Source organism: Leptonychotes weddellii, chromosome 5 (assembly GCF_054177405.1).
Source record: "Leptonychotes weddellii isolate Sample4059 chromosome 5, ASM5417740v2, whole genome shotgun sequence".
In the NCBI taxonomy this organism is placed as follows: Eukaryota; Metazoa; Chordata; class Mammalia; order Carnivora; family Phocidae; genus Leptonychotes; species Leptonychotes weddellii.
This window is the reverse complement of record NC_138373.1, coordinates 127,347,818-127,369,192: the sequence shown is the minus strand read 5'-3', so window position 1 is coordinate 127,369,192 and position 21,375 is coordinate 127,347,818. Positions and strand designations below refer to the sequence as shown.

The following is a 21,375-nucleotide window of genomic DNA, read 5'->3' as shown; positions in this document are numbered from 1 at the left end:
GCTTAAGAAGAAATACTATTATTGCATGGATATATAGTCAGAACATCTTACGTTCAAATATTGGCTCCTCTTTTATTTGTGTGATCCAACACAAATTACCTGAGTTTCATTTTCGTCATTTTGTAGGCCTCATTTGAAGACAAGCTGTCATAACATATGTAAAGAACTAAGAGTGCTTGGCACATAGAAGTAATTCAAGTAATTGCTACCAGAGAAAAAAAAATTAAAATTATTCCATCATTTTATAAATAGGCAGTATAACTGTATGCATGCACCTCTCAGATATAACTTGATATTAATCCTGCAGAAAAATGTCCTGAAAGTTTTAAAATCTCTTAATGCAATGTTCCCTAAACTTCAGATATAACCACATATCATTTGTATTACTGCTTACCTATTATTTTTCCAAATCAACCTTTTTTCCTTCTATCCTGACCTGGAACAACATTTAGATATCCCAGTTCTATTTTTAAAATATAAGCAGAAAAATAAAATCACAGGAATTAACTTAAAGATTATCTCTGACCTCTTAGAATCATCCTGTGTCCGGCCAGTAGTGATGGACTTCACTTTACTAATCATGGTTTTGAAGTTACATAATAATGTATGTCTATCTACAGATTATTTTCCTAATATAAATTCCTAACAACATGAAATTTTTTCAGTAGTTTACAAAGCAAGCAGATTTAGGAACACTGAATGTGTTAAAAAAAAAAAAATCTAGGTTATTGATTAAAAGTTAAGTACAGGACCTAACAGGAGCTTATGATTCCCAAAATTCTAAAATTCACTAATAAATATGGGTATTTCATGCCAACTAATGTAATGGGTTCATTAGTTTCAGGCTTTGGTCATAAACATCTTTAAGAGTAACTGATGATATGAAATGTGATTAATATCTGCTACTACCACAAAGGAGTGATATCAGGTTAAGCCTACTGGTAAAACTGAACAAAGCACATTCCTCTTTCTTTCAGGATTGAAACAGGATAAGGAGCAATTTCTGTAAATCAGAGAAAATTATGTAATGAAAATAGCAGAAGAAAGAAAAACTTTTTGTCAGATAGTCTCTAAATGGTCCATGAGAAAACTTGGCTTCTTTCCTAACTGTGTAAATAAACAGAAAAAACAAAACCAAAGACAAAAGTTTGCTCCTAGTGACATAGGATACCAGACACATTTATAATATTATGGGTAGTAAAATATCTATCTTGGTGCATTTTATTAATATGGGTAGTAAAATATCTATCTTGGTGCATTTTATTAATAATTGATTAAAATCAATGAAGAATTCACCTATTTTGAAATATAATTATTTAATATCAGAGTTCTATCAACCACATGGGTTTTATAATCCAATACTTTAAAAACAATGGCAACATTTCTTATGGGATTTAAACCTCTCCATTTGAGCTAAGTGTAGTTTTAAAAACCTACCATGTTAGTAAAAACATTTTGGAACTATATATGGCATTTATGCCACATATCACTTATAAATAAGAAAAAAAATTGTATCTTGTTAATAACAAGCTTAATAACTTGTTAATCAATATCTTGTTAATAACTTCTCCAGCAAGGAGTTTTCATTTGGGTTTGGGGAGGTCTGTCCATGCCATAATAGTTCAAATATACGATCACAGAGGAAGTTACAAGATACAGGTTTTAAATTACATGTAAAGTGTATTTGTCTAATTGAATAAATTTCTCTTCTCAGCAAAAAGTAAGCCTAGATAGATACATTTCCTTTTTCTTTCAACACATGCCAGATAGCACCAGGAGGTAGGTAACCTTAAACCATTGGCTGTAGGTAAGAAAGAGAAAAATAAGCTTAGTGAAGAAGTGTGGGTTGTTCAGTTTACTTTCTCCTCTGAAAAACTGTGGAGAATGGACACCAGAAGAAAACTGCCATCCCATATTGCAAGAAAAGACAAGGGGTCCCTTTGACAATGTTACTTTCAGATCCAAAAAAAAACTGTGCAAATTTATCAAACTAATAAGGTTCTTTTTTCATGAAATAAAAATACCATTAACCAGTAGTAAAGTAGCAACACATTATTTAGTTGAAGCAGACATGGGGAAAGCCTTAGTGGGAGTATGCATATATACTCATTCAAGCAAAAAAAAAAAAAAAGATGGAAAAAAATTATTTCCGGGAAAATGGTAATATACATGGTGAAGCATGAAACAGCAGAACACAAGAACCAGGGATTGTACAAACTGGAGGTGTTCCCCCCGCTGAAAGCATTCCTGGTAAAAAAGAGAAAATTAAACACTATGCAAATCAACACAAAACTCATGCTGATCTAATTTAGACCATAGCCCAGGAGATTGAGATCCTGGTGTTAAAGTCTAAGAGTTTCAATACAAGGTAAATGCACAGGAAGTTAAAGTGAGCTCATCCTGTCTGCCTTCTCTTAAAAATCTAGATTTTGCTTATTTTCATTCATTTTTCAATTTTTTTCCTATCTATTCTTTTAGATTTAGCCTACCAAAGATTTAGATGCAACCAGAACATAAACACATATTAAAAATTACGTTGCCAAAACAGTTTGATACAATCAATATAACATCATATTCATTAAACATAAGCCGTAGACATATTATGCCTGGTCCCTTCCTACAGGAACTTGATCCTCCCCCAAATCAGTCAAAACTCTGGAGGCCCTGCCAAAGGAGGTGTCTTACTGCCGCCCCTGCCGGTCTGCCCCATGGTTCACTCAAGAGATAATACATGACCCCAAAAGGGTCATTCAGAGACCTTTCCCAGGATTAATAGAGACACCAATGCAACTCCTTCTGAGATTGAAAAGGGTCAGGATATTATAAATGTGTACGAGTCATCTTTCCAATTGATATAGACAGAGTCCCACAGAGAATGGAGTGAACCCAAAGGAAATCATAGACACAAAATATAAACAAATTTCTGAAATATAAAACACCTGGCTCTAATTGTGCCTACATTCCGTCAACCCCAGGAATTTTCAATTACAGGAGTTAATAAATTCTCTTTTGTGTTTAAGCAAAGTTAGACCAAGTTTCTGTTACTTGCAAACAAAAAAAGTGTCATAAATATAAGAGACAAAGAAGAGATTTGGGTTTTGCATGTTTCCATTAATATCTTACTGTACCCCCTAGGGCTTTCCAGCCAAAGAACAGCAGATTTTTCCCCTAGGGATTTTTCTAACCTGACATACACAAATACTCTAAATTATCCCAATATCCTAACTTAATTACCAGTAGCTTTGGAGGAGGGGAGAGGAGAGAGAGAGTGCACAAGCAGGGGGAGCGGCAGGCAGAGGGAAAAAGCAGGCTCCCCACTGAGCAGGGAACCTGATGCTTGGCTGGATCCCAGGACCCAGAATCAGGACCTGAGCCAAAGGCACTCAACTGGCTGAGCCACCCAGGCACACCTGATCCCAACTATTAATGGAACTTAAAAACAAAAACAAAACTAACAAACAAAAAACTACAAGCATTTAACCAATTTTTATGTTATATGGCATAGTACATCAAAAAAATTCAACCATAGTCCATCAATACATATGGATATTGATGCAGAAGCCGAAAACAAAGAAATCACAAATAACTATCCACCTACTAGTCTCATGGGTATGATTAACGGAAAGACTGTCTCAGAAAAACAGCTATCATCATTTCCATTTCCAGCAGTTAAATCAACCTTCTCTCACCACAGGTTTCAAAGATGAACCAAACCAGAGAAAGTAATGCATACTCACAAATTATAAAGCATGTCAGCCATGTTGCTACGGTAGTACAAAGCATTCCTATAGGCGCTTTCAGCTTCAGAAATTTTGCTCTGACTCTTCAGAACATTTCCAAGGTTACCCCATGCTGCCAAGAAGAGGAAGAAGTATTCAGGCTGAGCGTCAATCCAATTATATATGACATAATATCAGGCCATCAGGAAGTACCACAGGGAGAGAAAACCTTCATAAAACATTTTTAAGAAGGAAAATTTATTTCCTTTATACTCCAACATTTCATCAAGCCAGGAGATTAAATACAAAGTCTTAAAAAAACTGAAGTAATTATTATGTCTCAAAGCTGATATACATATGCAGTTCATCACAAGGCCAAGAACAATGTTATCTTAAGATCATCTACAAAGACTTCATGCTCTTTCCAATTTCAGTACGGGTCTTCGTGGCCTGAAATTATTGTATACTTACTGAACCAGAAACTGTAAGAAATCATCTTAAAATAAGCAAAGATTTCATTCAAACATGATAAAACTGATAAATGACATGGAAGAACAGGAGAAAAAGCAAGATAACTAAGATCAAAGCAATAAAGAGGCTTAATAATCATCAGAACATATTGGTAAAACCTTGTATTTCTTAAAATGGTTAAATATACATGGTTTATTTAGATTTAATGTTCTTTTATACCTCCCCTGCTAATAAATCTATTTGTAGGAAAATCACTGTCTCAGTATTTTCATACATAATATTTGCTTTTCTTAAAGATTTTATTTATTTATTTGAGAGAGAGAGAAGAGAATATGTGTGCACAAGCGGGGGGGGAGGGGCAGGAGGAGAAGCAGACTCCCCACTGAGCAGGGAGTCCAATGCAGGGCTCGATCCCAAGACCCCGAGATCATGACCTGAGCTGAAGTCAGACACTTGACTGACTGAGTCACCCAAGCACCGTCATACATAATGTTTAAATAAAATCTGTAATTTCTGTATGCCCTTTATTTTTCACCCCAAGTAATCATGATTTCTCAACATTCAAAAGACCAAAGATACACCATCAACAACGTCTGTATAGCATGGCTCTCAAGTACACCTAACCCTCAAACTTGGATACTTCTGTTGTCTTCCTTACCAAAAGGAGATGGGGTGTCGAGTGCTGAAACTGGAGTCCCTCCCAGATAGAAGATGGGGATGAGAAGAAGGCTTATGTGCATCAAGATATATTTACTTGGGTAATTACTGACTGTATCTGAGGAATGAAAGAGGTTTGGGGGTATCCATTTTTAATGCATAAAAAAGTGTATAATCTTTCAATGCCAAAGTTGCCTCTGTGCCCTGCTAATTTAACACTGTGCCTTAATTTACTCATCTGTAAAAGAGGAAAAATAATTGGTATTTCATGGGTTTTGTGATGAGGATTAAATGAGTTAATATAGGTAAGGTGTTAAGACAGTGCCTGTCATGTGGCAAACACTCAACAAGTATTTGCTATTATCATTAATATTCTTGTGATTGATACTTTTTGCAATTTACAATGTCAAGGCCCTGCTTATAGAAATAATATCAAATATAATGTATTTTATGCCCTCATATTATCTACAGAGAGTAATAATTTTCTGTATTTGGAAAGGCATATGCCTCCTTTTTCCTCTGATGGAAAACAGAGGGAAAGCACTGTTCTTACATTTATTCATCACCTAATAACGTCACATACCACACCACACTCCTGAAATGGATCGTCTCACAGAGCTCTAAACACAGTCCTGTACATAAAATACCCTGTCCACTCTGTGAGTGAGGAAACAGACTCAGAGACATTAAAGAACTTGAAAAATTAATAAAAAAGTATCAGAGCAGGAATTCCAATCCAAGGCTGGTGGCTTCCAAACTTTTTCCACTGTCCACCTAACATTTTCAGACCACGTTTCATCTTTCACTGCAAACCAACTTTCACACACTACAACTCAGACTTGGCATTCTAAATCCATGAAAAACTGAATCCTTGAAGTAAAAGATAAAACTTAGTTTTAAAATATTGTCAAATTAGTTTAAAATATTTTCAAAATCAAATATTAAATTTAATAGCAGTAATACAAAGTAGTAGGAAAAGCATATTATTTACATTGGAATCACTCCAGAGAAATGCCTCCAAATATTAATTTAAGCCCCAGGAAAACACCATTATAATACTATCTCATCTAACCCATTGTCTTTTTTTTTTTTTTTAAAGATTTTATTTATTTATTTGACAGAGAGAGAGACAGAGAGAGAGGGAACACAAGCAGGGAGAGTGGGAGAGGGAGAAGCAGGCTCCCTGCTGAGCAGGGAGCCCCTGGGATCATGATCTGAGATGAAGGCAGACACTTAACCACTGAGCCACCCAGGCGCCCCTAACCCATAGTCTTAGAACACAGATGCTGAAAGAAACATAATAGCAAAGAATTGCTTTGAAAATTCTAAGGCATATTTCCAGGGAAACAAATTGCCATTTTCCTCAGGTACTTCTATCTCAATGAAATAATAAGCTAACAAGTGTTTCTCTTTTTAATAGTCAACAGATATAGAGTTGTGTTTAGAATATATGTTTACTGAGTTGGTTGTTCATTTGTTTTTTCATATACATATCCAATTATTATACCAGTATTTGCTAAACACCTATTTGGCTCTGGGAACTTGATTAGGGGCCGGGCACCTGGACCTGTACGTACATACAAGTTCTCACGCATGCAGAACTTATGTTTGACACGGGAAGTAAAGCGGAGTGGGGAAGGAAGAACCACATAACAGAATAAATGAGTTAACTTCAGATAATGACAAGTGCTAATGAGAAGTGCTAACAAAATAGCCATGTAAGGTGGAGTGGATGAGGCGAATTTACATAGGGATTATCTTAGAAGTGGGGAAAAGGATGTGATGTCCAAAGACTGAAAGATAAGGAGCCAGCCTTGCAAAGACTGGTGAAACCAGGTAAGGGGAAAAGTAAAAGCAAAGGATCAAACGTGGTCTCCACTGGGACAAGGCAGCAAGGGAAATGGTTATTTCAAAGTGAGAATACAACTCAGAATTAAAAATCCCTGGCAAGGTTATCTGAGGCAAAGCCACACGTGATGCCAAGTTTCTTGTTTTTTGTCCAGCTAGAAGTCTCTCACATCCTTATGATTCAGTCATTGCCCTGGGTGACTGGGAAGTGAAAAAGAAAATTCCCAAATTAAGAATATATGTTGAAAACAATTTTACTACTTACGGATGAAAGAGGAAGGAAGGGAGAAAGTGGGGGGAATGGGAAGAAGGGTAGACTTTGATGTCCTGAACTCATCAGACACTCACCATCAGGCTATTTTTTTTCTATTGTACATACACATTCTTACAGAATACCAACGTGAGACAAGGTTACTTTGAATCCATGGTAAGTGAGAGAAAGCGAGACTACTTCATAATTTTACCAAACACAAAAAAGAAAAAGGCCACAGCACAACCCACAAAATACCAAACATCCCTCTCTCTTGCTAAATGAATGACTTCTTTATCCAGTCATAGAATTGTTCCAGCATCCAATCTAGAGAACAGCCCTGCTTCTTTAGACCCTCTCCCAAATCACCCAACCAAAGTTCAAACCCTAGGATACAACCTCAGGATCCCCCATGCAATGTTCCCTCAATGAAAGTAGTAATTAAGCCAAATTCTTTAGGATCAGTGTGTTCCTGAATGTCTCTGGCTGAAAGGCATTGACGGAGACCATTTTATCATATTCAAATATGAAAACAATCCCTTTTCAATATCCCCCCCCACCTTGTTCTTTTTCCTCACGCTCCTTTATCACCTTCATACCAGTCTACTCTTCCAGTGTTTTAAAGGGGAACACAAACAGATTGCGATTCCCAGGCATCCAGCAAAGTAGGCAGGTCAACTTAGGGGCCACTTTTACCAGCTCAAAAATTCATCTCACATTAGCAATGAGCATGCAGGTGTCACTCGGAATCATTGTTTTCCTTATCCCTAAGTGTAAGGCATCAAAATCCCTTCTTTTCCTATAACTGTTTATAAAACACAATACTGTGTTTATCAAAATATATTCTGGGTTTTCCTTCTTTTAAAGTAAGAGCTGCCAAAACTTAGACTAAAATGTTTGCATACTTTTTTTGTTTTGCTTTGTTTTGTTTTGTTTTTGGTATGAAAACTGCTGTCACTATTTCCACACTTTCTAATTTAAATGTGATTGATTCTTGCATCCATGCTACAAAAACTCAATGCTAACATAAAGATCACTTCTAAAAATATGAAGTTGCCCTACAGAATTATGACCTAAAATTTAAAAATGCCACTGGTAGTCAACTAAATAGTAATTCTTTTCATAAAAGCTATTCATTTATCATATTTCAATGATAAAAAGTACAAAAAAAAAATCACTGAATTAAAAAACCACTTAAGATTTAGCTACCACAGATGTGCTTTAGAGGAAAACACATTAAAGTGAACTATAAAAAGTACATTTTAAAAGGGCTAGTGTTATGATTTCACATCTATATAATTATCCGATAGAATTAATCAGTGTTGCTATGGGGGTTTTTTTGATCACATCAAGCAAGTCAACTTTTTTTTATATCAGATCAATTTTTAAATCTAGCTAGTCTGACTAATTGAAAGTATCCAACCCAAAACTGAAAAATATGGAGAAATATCCCAAGCCTCATGGGTGGGACAATTTAACATTAGAAAGATGTCAAGTCTCCAAAATTAATCTAGAAATTCTATGTAATTTCAACCAATATTTTCACATTGTTTATTAATAAACTCAAAATTCTTTCTAAGCATAAGAGTAATATAAACCTTGCTTTTTATACCATATTTACCATATACAAAGATAAGTTCCAGATAGTTTTAAAAGTTAAATGTGAAAAGGTAAAGCTAACAAGAATATGTACGAGAATATCTCTATGGAAGGAAAAGAGACTTCTTAAAAAGACCTCCAAATATAACTCAAAAGGTTTTAAGAAAATGATGAATTTGAGTATTTCAAAATTAAGGACTTCTAATTACTGAGGGATAATACTGACAAAGTTAAACATGCATTAATACACTAGGAGAAGATATTTCAAACCATGTAAATAAGGGACTGTACCTCGAAGAAACAAAACTAACAAAGTGACCAGAAAAAGAAAAGCAATCCAATAGAGGGAAAAAAAAAAAAAAGGCAAAGGATTTGAACAAAAATGGAAACAAAATAGAAAAGTTAAAGCATTTTAACTAATATTCAAATTCCTCAGTAACCCAGAGAAACACAAATTATGACAATGAGATCTGAGATTGGCAATATTTAGAAAACTGGGTAAAGCCAGTCCTGGTGGGGCTGTGGGAGAAGGCCCTGTGTACTATTAGTGACAGTGTAAGCCCGGGACAGACATCCTGTTGGGCCATCTGACAGAACTCTCCAATCAACAAGAGTCACTAAGCCCAGGATAAGCCCTAACCAGCAATCCCACTCTCAGAGAAATTTTCACCTAAGAGAGTATGTAAAAGGGTGTTTAATGAGAACCTCTTAGTGTTGGCTGACAGTGGGAAGCAATCAGCGTGTTATGTTACGGATTACCATGCAGAAGTGAGGACCGGCACATTCCCTGTAAACACTGTAACATGAAAGGACCTTCCAAAGCCGACAAAGAATCAAAATATCAGAGGCATTCTGTGTCACAACTCCAGCTATATATATTAAAAATTCATTCCCACTCAAAATATCACTACACAATTTACAAAGATATATTATAAATCTAAGGATGCAAATCAAGTACATTAGAGCAGTTGTCTATGGTGCAAAGGGAAAATAAAGTTAGAATAGAGATAAACAAGAGGCTTAGGGGAAAATTTCAGACAGATGATTGTGGCAGTGGGTTTGGTAGCTAATTTGTCTTCATTATCACTAATTTCTACAAGTTTATATACATATACTGTGCAATCAACAAATCTTAAAGAAAAATGTCAGTGGTTTCAAATATAAGGCAGCAGAATAAAAAAAAAAGAAAGAAATAGAGATAAAAGGGAATAAACACATGAATAGAAGAGAGGAAAGCTGCAGGGATCATCTCAGCCATGATCAAACTGGCCATGAACCTAGGAATATAATTAATCTAACTGTCTGCAACTGGGATTTGGGGGTGGGGGGACACATGGAAAATGAAGGGGAGGGGAGAAAAAGAAAGAAGAGAGAGAAGAAAAATTAAGGTCACATCTCACATTCTTTTAAAATAGAGATGGGGTTATCCTATATCCTACTTAAGGAATAAAGGGTTTTAACAGTCACTAAACTTTTTCTTGTTCTAAGACAATCAGAAACATATGTCTGGGATTATCTTCAAATTTTCACTTGGTAATTACACTTTGGACTAACAGAACTTAAAGATCTTATATTTTCATTAATATTTAATGTCACTTAAATTATTTTTTCACATTTTTAGGTTCATACATTTTAGTGATGCATTCATTTCATAAATGTACCTTTTTTAAACTACAGTTTTACTAGAATAAAATCTCTGAAATTCATCCAAGAAATTATGAGGAAGCCTAAAAAAAAAATGTTTTTAAAGTCTGTATTTTAATAGACAGTGTGTGCACATGAATCCAATTCACACTTTAAACTCTGGAGATAATATAATAAAGCTCTTATTTGAAGTTCAAAAAATGTAATTATTTATTCTAAAATCTCAATATAGTTTTTATTTATTTTTTATTTTTTTATTTTTTTTTTAAAGATTTTATTTATTTGACAGAGAAAGACACAGCGAGAGAGGGAACACAAACGGGGAGTGGGAGAGGGAGAAGCAGACTCCCTGCCGAGCAGGGAGCCCGATGCGGGACTCGATCCCGGGACTCCAGGATCATGACCTGAGCCGAAGGCAGTCGCTTAACCAACTGAGCCACGCAGGCGCCCTCAATACAGTTTTTAAAAGTTCTTCCCAATAGCGTCTGAAAATATACAGAGTACTCATTTTATTCTCGTTGTTTTACAAAATGAATATTATAAGAAGGTACTTTCATTCGAGGGGACTGCTATCCCCTCTGATGGCCTTATCTTCCAGCACTATGAGCCAAGGTAGAGGAAAAAGTGGAGAAGAGGAGGTAGAGAAGGAATTAAAAAAATACATTGTGATAATAAAAATAATAAGAGTGCTTTCATTTATTTAAAGCTTATTATATGCTTGTCAGTGTCCAGAACTTAACCTAATAAAAAACCTTTGAGGTGTATCACTATACCCATTTCACTGATGAGAAAGCTGAGGTTAACTCCCTAAGTAGCAAAAAGTTACTGACAAGGAAGAACCAAGGTATGTTGGTTTCCAGGCATCAGAATCTATTTAGAGGTAATGCTATCTCACCCTCTCAATATTGAGTTTGAATATAAAGTAGAATATCATAATTCTCGATATTTTTACATATTTAATTGAGGGACTGGAGTATAATATGAAAACAAAATAAATTATTCAAATGAGTCATCCCCTCAGAACTGCTAGGGGCAAAAAAACCTCCAAAAACAACAAAAAAAAAGCTATCCCATACCCATATTTCATAATGTATTTTCCATACCACAGAAAAATTAATGCCAAACAATATTTTAAGTGTTTTATATTTCTTTGGGAATGTAATTTTAAATGTCACATTTTCCAGTTAACTTACTGGAAATAGAACATACTCTGTCTGTGTAAACAAAAGGTTGTTGCTCAAAGATGCTGGGGACTTCGATACATTAATCAAGATCTTCTAAGTACCCTGAAGATGCCTTGCACGTGACAGAGAATTTAAAAAGCATTGTTTAACAAGTACATGATTAATTTCCTAAGACTAAGCATATATGATGATTACATGAAGGGAAAGCAAACAGCCGCTTCTAGGTATCACTGACTATGCTTTAGAAAATCTGATCTATTAAGTTCTTTTATTTTCAAAAAGAAAACAAAATTTTTTTCTGCTAAAATATCAGGAAGTGAAGTAGTAGGAATAACTCTTGTATCTCAAGGGCCCTTCACATTGATATTCAACTGCATCTACAAGGTATCCACTTACGAAGAAACTTGACCTTAATTCACAACGAAAGCTCCTCTTGTACTTAGTCCACAATCTGCCACAGTTTATGTTCCTTGAAAGGCAGAAGAACAATTAAATATTCCCATCTCGCTAAAGTTGTTCTAAAGAGAAAATCAAATGTGAGCTCCCTCTAGAAATGCTAAGTGATCTACAGCAACAAATACCTCCAATTCTTTTTTCAAAGCCCTCACTCAAAAACATAGTATTTCTAAATTCACAGACTAACTTCAAACTTACCCTACTGCAATTTCCTATCTCTTGATATATTTCACAAAATCAACGCAGGGAGATTTGAGCAATTTTTTCAAGGATATTTTTACTTTATACTAAAAGTCTGAAGACATGTATATTTGCCTATTATAAAAGTTAAAATATTTTTCTTATGATTTTGGCATAAACACTCTTCAAAAAATTAGCTAAGATGTATGACTTTCGATGTTACTATTTAAATTTGAAACTACTTACCATTCAGGTCTACATAAGCGATCACGTCTGAGGGTTATCATATCAGCATTTTCATTCACTGGTGCACTGAACACAGCCACCAAAATCAGTCAGGACTCTTGCTTTTGAATTCTGCCCTCAGCAAGCATTTATTTTTACCATAGAACTTTCACATAGATCTTTAGATCCTATATCAAAATCCTGAGTTCTACGAAAGGATCTGGTAAAATTGAAACATTTAACTACATAGAACAAGGTGATAAATCCTGAATTTTGTCTCTTTCAGATATGAGTTACTTGTTTGAAATCAGAATGCTACCACCAAAAAGAGTTAAATATGGAAATCTCACCAGTTATCAAAGCCAGACCAGGTGCGAAAGAAAATAAATACAGGAGTGCCTCCTGTGTCAGATAAGAATTCTGCCAACTTAGGTTCTAGGCCTATTTTTAGGCTAATCTTTGTGTATATATTAACTCTTCTAATCCACGTAACATAGGAGATTACCATCCAGCTGATGCTAGTTGAGGAAACCTTGCCAGAGAAGTCAAGTGACACATGGAAGCTAACAGAGCAGGCCCTTGCTTATAATCACCATGGAACACCTGGACTTTACATGTGTTCCCAAAAATGGTATAACCAAAGATATAATTTAAGTATCATTTTAAATTATAAAAGTTAATTATGTTAAACTCTCATTTTAACGGAGAGAGAAAAAAGAAAAAAGCAGAAGGAGAGGAAAAAGAGCCACTAACTGCATGGAACTTAAATGTGAATGTGTTGTTTTTTTAACTACACTCCTTCCATTAGTGAAGGTTGTACATTTGTGGCCTGGGCTCCTTTTTTTTTTTTTTTTTAAGATTTTATTTATTTATTTGAGAGAGAGAATGAGATAGAGAGAGAGCATGACAGGGGGGAGGTCAGAGGGAGAAGCAGGCTCCCTGCTAAGCAGGGAGCCCGATGCGGGACCTGGGCTCTTAATTATTTGATAGTCACTTCATATGACTCCAGGGAAATAAAAGCCCTTACAAACCTGTAAGAATTTATTTTTCCCAAAGTAACTAAACCTTGGATTATTACAAAAAGGAACATATTATTAAGTGGGTAAAAGAAAAGAAACTGTCTCGTTAAAATGTTAAGTGAAATAAGTGGACATACTATAAAGATTATGATTCATATGATACCAGAATACATATATATTTATATGTAATTCTAATTAGGGCAATTTTATAATATGCAATTACTTCTCTTGGTTCTTCATCTTTGGGTACTTCAGATGGACCTGAAACTAAATTTATTCTTATTAATAAAATTAAGTATTGAGGGCGCCTGGGTGGCTCAGCTGTTAAGCCTGGATCCTGGGATCGAGTCCCGCATCCGGCTCCCTGCTCGGCGGGAAGCCTGCTTCTCCCTCTCCCACTCCCCCTGCTTGTGTTCCCTCTCTCGCTGTGTCTCTCTCTGTCAAATAAATAAATAAAATCTTTAAAAAAAAAAAAAAGGGCGCCTGGGTGGCTCAGTTGGTTAAGTGACTGCCTTCAGCTCAGGTCATGATCCCAGGGTCCTGGGATCGAGTCCTGCCTCGGGCTCCCTGCTCTATGGGAGGCCTGCTCCTCCCTCTCCCACTGCCCCTGCTTGTGTTCCCTCTCTCACTGTGTCTGTCTGTCAAATAAATAGATAAGAATCTTTAAAAAAAAAAAAAAAAAGAAAAGTATTGAAAACGGCAAGGTAACATTTAGTATTCCAATAATAATGCTATCTTGAAAACTTTGTTACTCACTATAATATTTATGTGCATACTGCCATATCCCACATATACAATTCAGTGCAGGTTTTTTTTTTATTTTGATAAATAAAAATAAAGGGTTGTTCCTTAGCATTTTAGCATCTGTAATCTCTACCATATTCCTGACTTTGACAATGAGCCACCCCCACATCCATAGTCTAGTGTCTGCTTACAAGTACCACTCATGATCTGTGATGCTGGGTCTCCCCTGAACCTGCCTTCATTCCTTAACTTCTCATCTGTGGTTGGAATTTTTCCCATGGACTCTCCATTAAAACAAAACAAAAAATCTGCTCCGCATCCCTTTCTAACAGCAGTGTGCTCTCTGCAAAATTTCGGATTAACTAACCCACAGTACTATGTAAAATGGCGGTAAATACAATTGCATTTACAAGAGTAATGACTTGAAAGGGGAAACAATTTGGAAGCACCTGAGCCTTGCTTGAGCTTCTCCTCAAATCTTACAAATAGACCCCTTTCACACTGTTAAAAGCAGACAGTAAAACACTTGGTGAAGATATAATCGGCATGCTACATAGTGACCCTATTTACAGACATACCAATTCAGTGGAGGCTTTTTAGAAATTCCTCATTACCTGACTGATCTCTCATGAAGTCAGACTGAGACCATGAAGTTGTTCAATGGGCACCTTTAGACTGATTATAAATCCTAAAGAGTGGTTGAGTTGCTTCTGACTTTATATCAGAAATATAAATGTCCCAAAAGAATCCCTTGCTTCTGTCATAACTGGTATCATCTGAGTCTGGCTCAGCTCTGAAAGATGAAAAATGCTTAGACAGGCCAAGGGTTTTATTACAACTCCATCAGGAGTTCTAAACAACTCCAGGGTGGAAAATGAGAATCCTTTTTTAATCCCCTCCTTTGTTCTCTTATTATCCAACCTCTTAATCTACTTTACCTCACAGTGAATCCTGTCATCATTGGGAAGGGTCCTGCCCTCAAATGGCCCCAGGTTAGTTTCCTACTATGTGTCATTGAATGGAATTTTTTTTGTAAGTAGGCTCCACACCAAGCCTGGAGCCCACCAGGAAGCCCAACACGGGGTTTGAACTTACGACTGAGATCAAACCTGACCTAAAATCAAGAGTCCGATGCTTAACCAACTGAGCCACCCAGGCACCCCACTAAAAGGAATTTTGATGTGGAAATGTAAAGCAAAATATCCCAAACCTAAGTTTTAGTACTAGTCCTGTTACCAATGAGATCTGGATACACTGAAGTAAATAACCTGACTCTTTTATTTCGCCTACCTCTTACTGAAAAGTCTGCACTCTTTACCATGCTGTTTCTCCTTAAGTGTTCTGCCTCTCAATTTCTCATCTGTGAAACAGGTGGAATGATGCTTGCCCAAGTTAAACTCTAGCATGACTGAGACGATTAAATAAAATAACAGATATATACCCTGAGAAGTACATTATTATGGATAAGGAATGATATTTCATTATCAACCATTAGGAGCATAACCAATTAGATATATATTGTTATCGTACATCTCCCTGTATTCAGTATCTCTGAGAATGCCATTGAGAATTTCATTGCCAAGTAAATCCAGGCCAACCAAAGCAAAACTCAAAGCAGAATTAAATACTCCTGAAGCCAGTTTTAAGGTGAGAAAAATAATGAAAATCCTAAAGTTCACATTTTATTAAAAAAATCTGCTTCTAAAATAAAAATATAGTACATCTCAAATATATTGGGACACTATTTTATACCTTACATTAACCTCTATATATTAATTTTTGATAGTCACTTTTATCAACTCAGCAGCTAGAGCCAAACACAGCAAAAGCAGAGTTAATACTAGAGAAAAGAGGAATTTAAAAAGAAATAATCAGTAAAAATACAAATTTTAAGAATAAAGTATGTGAGGAAAAATATTTATGCATGTTAATGAGAAAAAAAGAACAATTATCTATTGAATAACTATGAAATTTCTAAAAATAAATACCAATTATCTTTGATAATGCACAAATCTTGGGCGACTATCATTTGAAATTATTTTCTTCTGTACTTTCAGCTGACTATTAACAACAGAAAAAGAGGGAGGTTAATTGCCTCTGCCTCTTTTTGTTACAGGTCATGAGATAAGGGTTCTTGAAAAAGGCTCTGCAGCAAATACTTGAGGCATTTTTACATCACTTGAAAAACATATTGAAACAAAGAATGTGGTTTCTCATTTAACAGAATTAAGTGTACAATCCAGAAAGTTCGACTTCCAAACAGTGAAAGGAAGCTACTACACAGGTGGGTAAAATAAATAGGAAGAATCGGAAGGGTCAATGCACTAAAATGACCTTATCACATCAATCGAGCAGTATAAGAAAGAGAAGGGCCGGCTTACTCTCCTGAAGCTCTAATCTTAACTAGATTGGGTCACAACAGGGAATTCTCAGAGGCCATTACAGGATCGTTTGCAACAAACCCATCCACTGGACACATATTAGTGATTAATTAACATTACCAACTATAGGTTATGATTAGATTATGTGGTTTTAGAGACATGAATCCATATATTTCATCTGTGAGTCCTAAAAAATGTTGACCTTCAGACTAGTTCCATGTCAGGTTGTTTAAAACTCACAGAGAAGCTGTATTTTCCTATCAAATAATCAGGATTGAGGTTAGGATACGCTTCCTTAAGCACAACCTTTTAACTTAAAACCTCAGAAGTAAATATCTACTCTGGTTTCAGTTTGGGAATGAGAACCAGTAGCCACAACCAAAGCATGGTAGGCCTCTGAGCAAAGCACACAAAACCTCTTGCTTCTAGAATCACACCATAGAGCAATGAGGCATGGCACAAGATGGACTTTAGTGATTGTATCACCTGTCCTCAAAAAGTGTCTCAAAATCATTGTCCTCATGTGTAACAGCAAAGAGATTTTAAAATCCCATACCATTGCTCCCAAGTAATAGAATTTCAAGGGCAAAAGTAGTCTCAAATATGACATTGTGACTAAAGATAAGAAAAACGCAGAATACAAAGATTTGTACAATATCATTAATTAATATGCTCATGTTTTCATTACATGAGCTCAGAAACTCATTTCTACTTTAAAATTGTTTTCAACACTCACACAAATATGGACAATACTCTTCAATCTTAACCACTAGGGTGAACATGACTTGAAGCCATCCTCGGAAAATACTCAGATTATTCAAAATTGGAGTTAAGTAGAAAAATGAGGTATTGTATCTACCAGTTTTGCAAACCACCAATGTTTATCTGTAAAACACAGAGTAAGCCAAGTGATAAAGTAAAAACAGATAATATATCAAAATATCGGAGACCTTCTGCTCTTTGCTGGTAGTCTCATGATAAGTAATGTGAGAAATTTACTCCCTTTCCTCAAGAGAAGAAAAAAAAACCATTTATCACATTTCTTTATTATAGACAGTCCCAGTTGCAATATGCAGAGCCCCAAACACTGTAAAACTGTGTTTCCTCTCCCATCCAGGAGAACTGTACTCACAGAAAAAAGTACCCTGACACCTCAGTAATCTGTTTTTGTCAAAATCTGACTCTCGGCTGTTGTATTGAGTATCTCATCCAGTTCCTTTTTTCTAAACCTAAAATCCCTAGAAAGTTTTCCTAATTAAAATATATGTCTACGCTCCTTCCGAAAAAGATATTAATGTTGATATTTTAATATAATGTTTTACAAAAAAGAATTGAATTATGCTGTTTAAGATGACTGAATGAACATTCAGAGTGACAGCTAGTATTATTGGGAATTAGAATCCTAAATGCAAGACACAATAAAGCCTCTAATATAGCTCTGCCCTCCAGAAGGTGTTTTTTTTTTTTTTTTTTAATTTCTCTCCACTATTTAATCAAATCGGATTATGGTTTCTTACTTGGAAAACAGTATTATCATTTTTTAAATCAAAATTTGTTATATGTTTTATCCTTATTTAATTTTTAGTAAGCACATAATATGTACATTTCTGCTAGATCCCCCTGGCTGGTAATATACATATTTTAAAATTACAGACAAATTGAATACTAATATGCAAAGCTAAAAAGATGAGACTTCTAATTTAATACCTCTATGTAAAAATAGAGCTCACATTTTGTTTTAACCATCTTCCCGGTCGAGTGATATACAAACAGTCTTCTACAGCTAACCCTTTTTCAAAAATTATTATGACTTGGAACACCTCAGATTTTTCCATAATCCCTTGAGACTTAACTGAAAGTTTCTTTTAAATCCATGATCACCAGTAATAGGTGTATAGGTATATACATAAGGGTAAAATTAAAAAACATGTTCTGTTTGTCTTCTTGAAAATCTGCTCTACCTGTGACATTATCTGTAACTTCATCTTGTAGCAGGAAATAAAGATATTTTTACCTGTCTGTGTTTTACAAGGGTCAAATACCTATAATTTCATTTTGTGTAAGATAGTGCTGTAATATACTCTTTAGCTTACATTAGCAGCTTGGTTCTCTTTTGTTAAAAGACAATTTAAAATTTCAAAAATATTAGCTATGTCTTAAATAACTCTATTCTCAAAAACAGCTTCTAATATAGTTAACCATTTCTTTTTTAAAAATTTTTTTATTTATTCATCTGAGAGAAAGAGATGAGTGAGAGCACAAGCAGGAGGGAGGGTCAGAAGGAAAGGGAGAAGCAGAGTCCCTGATGAGCAGGGAGCCCAACGTGGGACTCGATCTCAGGAACCTGGAATCATGACCTGAGCCTAAGGCAGACACTTAACCGACTGAGCCACCCGGGTGCCTCAGCCATTTCTTAATAGATGCCAGATTTGAAGGTATTTCTAAACCTTCCCTTTCTGGTACTATTATGGAATATAATGTCCAGACCTTCTCTCCAAGTACAGAATACATAAAAGTGCTAGGTCAAAAAATAAAAATATTTGTTAATGGAATGTATTAGTTGGTAGGATAGTAAGGGGAATCCCTGGGTCTAGAAAGGGCTTGAAAGCAGGAATCCAGAAGGGTAGACAAGGGAAGATGGCATTCACCCTGCATATGTGACATGATGATGAAAGAGGCCTTGGGCTTTAATCAGCTTTAAGCGGGAGTTTGGATTGCAGAAACTGCAGAAACCCAAGCCCCCTGAAAGGAAACAGCCTGAAAAGATGAAGGAGAAACAATCAAACAAACAAACAAAAAACCCCCCAAACAATTCAGAAAAGGAGATGGTAGATGTATTGTCTGTCAAAAATATCTGGACAAACAGAAAAAAGAACAAAAAATTCCCCGTGATTTCCTATTCATAAATCCACCTTCACAAAGTTTGGGGCAAAACTACATCTGTTGCTCAAAGTGTCTCAAATATGTTTTAAACTGCAGTTGCAATAGAGATTTCAAAAGAGATACCGTGAGAACATTATGTATAGCTTTGTGCAAATTAATTTGAAACTGGTTAAATTGAACAAAAAAATTTACTGAAGTTGATCCAAAAGTAAACCTCAATGTTTCCAAAATCATGAAAGAAATTAAATCAGCAGAAAAAATTAAGCTCAGCCAGGTTCGCAGGTAAATTCTACCAATTATAGAATAAAAGGGTAACTCTTTAATTTTATATAAAATCCTTCAGGAAACACAAAAGAGGTATATTCCCAAACTGTGTCTGAAAGGTTAATTGATTTTGAAACCAGAATATGATACCACAAGATCAGAACTGCCAATCTCACTCAGGAACATGAGTGGAAAAACAAATTTAGAAAAATATAAAAATGGTAATACATTATAAGTAATTCCTGGGTTTACTCCAGGAATGCAAAGTAGGTTTATTAGGAACTCTATTAATATAAACCATCAAATTAACAGATTGAGTGGGGGAAAACCTGTATCATTATCCATATTAATTCCTAAAAACAAATCTTAAACTAGAAACAAGATAAAAGCATCTATAGAAAAACCTGTAAAATGCATATAATTAATGGTGAAATGTTAAAAACATTCTTTTTAAAACAAGAATGAGACAAAAAATCTCCTGTCATCACTTCTCTTTAACATTGTCGTGGAGGTTCTAGCACAAAATAAAACAAAGTACTTAAACAAAACTGAAATAAGGAGAGGTATGGGGGAAGGTCTTCAAAGATACTGGTGTAATTTTTTCCTAAGCTGCAAAATGTCTATTTGTTTCAGTAGTATTCTTTAAATGGTACAAATATGATGTGTATATATACATTTCTCATGATACACTTTATATATAATAAAAGAAAAGCAAAAAAAAATGTTAAGCGTTTTAAGAATCAAACACAAATACTAATATGGAAATCAGAATAATTTAACTTCATACTTGTTTTAACCATATGCTAGTTGGAATTCCTTTGAAATAGAACCACTGGTAAATATATTCAATCTAAGGCAATGCTAATTTTAGGTTTGAGGGTTTTCAAAATCCCATAAAGATTCTAAAAGTTCTGTTACGGGTAATTTTAAAGACAGGGTAAGCAGTAAGTCACCTGCTTCATGTTGTGGTCCAGTTTTTTTTTTCCAAACAACTGTACCTGCAGTCATTAGAGCTGGAAAAAAAGAAGAGATTTATATGCCTCTCCATTCTCAGAGTCAAGGAAACCCGATGCTTTTGAACTTCTGAGAGTATTCCATCCCAACTGAAAAGCAACCATAGCTGATTTCTTCAAAACTCAAATGTTTAAAAGAGGCCTTAATTGAAGTTTAACGTATTTATTTTTTAAAATACTTGAGTCTAGTTGAGCTAATGAGACATTTTCATTTTATTCTCGTCAGCCCCATTATTTTATATTTTTCTAATTAGAAGAGATGAACTGAGATGAAGCAATACAGAATTTCTCTCTACCCTATGGAAGGCAGATTCAACTCTGCAGGATTTTTCTCCCAATCAGCCTCTACTGGTGTTTTTAGCTAGCTCTCTCCTACCACACCTCTCTGTTAAAAAAGAAAATCTGTGTTTTACAGCTTTTTAGTAACTCAGATCAGCCAGTCTTAGTAAAATGCTACACTGGTTACCCTTCCTGACTTTACTGCTAAATTTTATTTTTTATAAAAATTTGAACCTCTTTTGAAAATCTGTCATCTCACTTTAGAAGTAACACAATAAATTACCTACGAAATACAATAAACCTTACTATACAATTTCAATGCTGGCTGCTAGCAGTTCACCACTGCTGAAGACACTCAACTAGAAGTAAACAAAAACGCAGACCATAGAATCTACAACGAATTAGTCAAGTTTCACATGACTTGAAGGTTTGGATATCACTTAAGTTATGAGTTGTTTCCTACAGAAAATGCTACTCCTTCAACATACTTGTTTCTTGAAATCGGAAACTACGCGAGGTTGAAATACGATGATCAGTTTTACACAAATCCAGGAAGAAG

The 21,375-nt window shown here is 35.2% G+C and overlaps 1 protein-coding gene and 1 non-coding gene across 2 annotated transcripts in view; both read right to left on the bottom strand.

Moving 5' to 3' along the window:
* TMTC2 (transmembrane O-mannosyltransferase targeting cadherins 2) overlaps positions 1-21,375 on the bottom strand; it is a 341,011-nt gene that overhangs the window by 123,949 nt on the left and 195,687 nt on the right. Inside the window, exon 4 of the mRNA XM_081822153.1 lies at positions 3,738-3,852. Within this exon, the coding sequence (XP_081678279.1) occupies positions 3,738-3,852 (115 nt within the window). The remainder of the gene's footprint in view (positions 1-3,737; positions 3,853-21,375) is intronic.
* LOC115938425 (U12 minor spliceosomal RNA) lies at positions 7,578-7,727 on the bottom strand. The gene has a single exon (XR_004073548.1). It is a non-coding gene; the product is annotated as a U12 minor spliceosomal RNA (small nuclear RNA).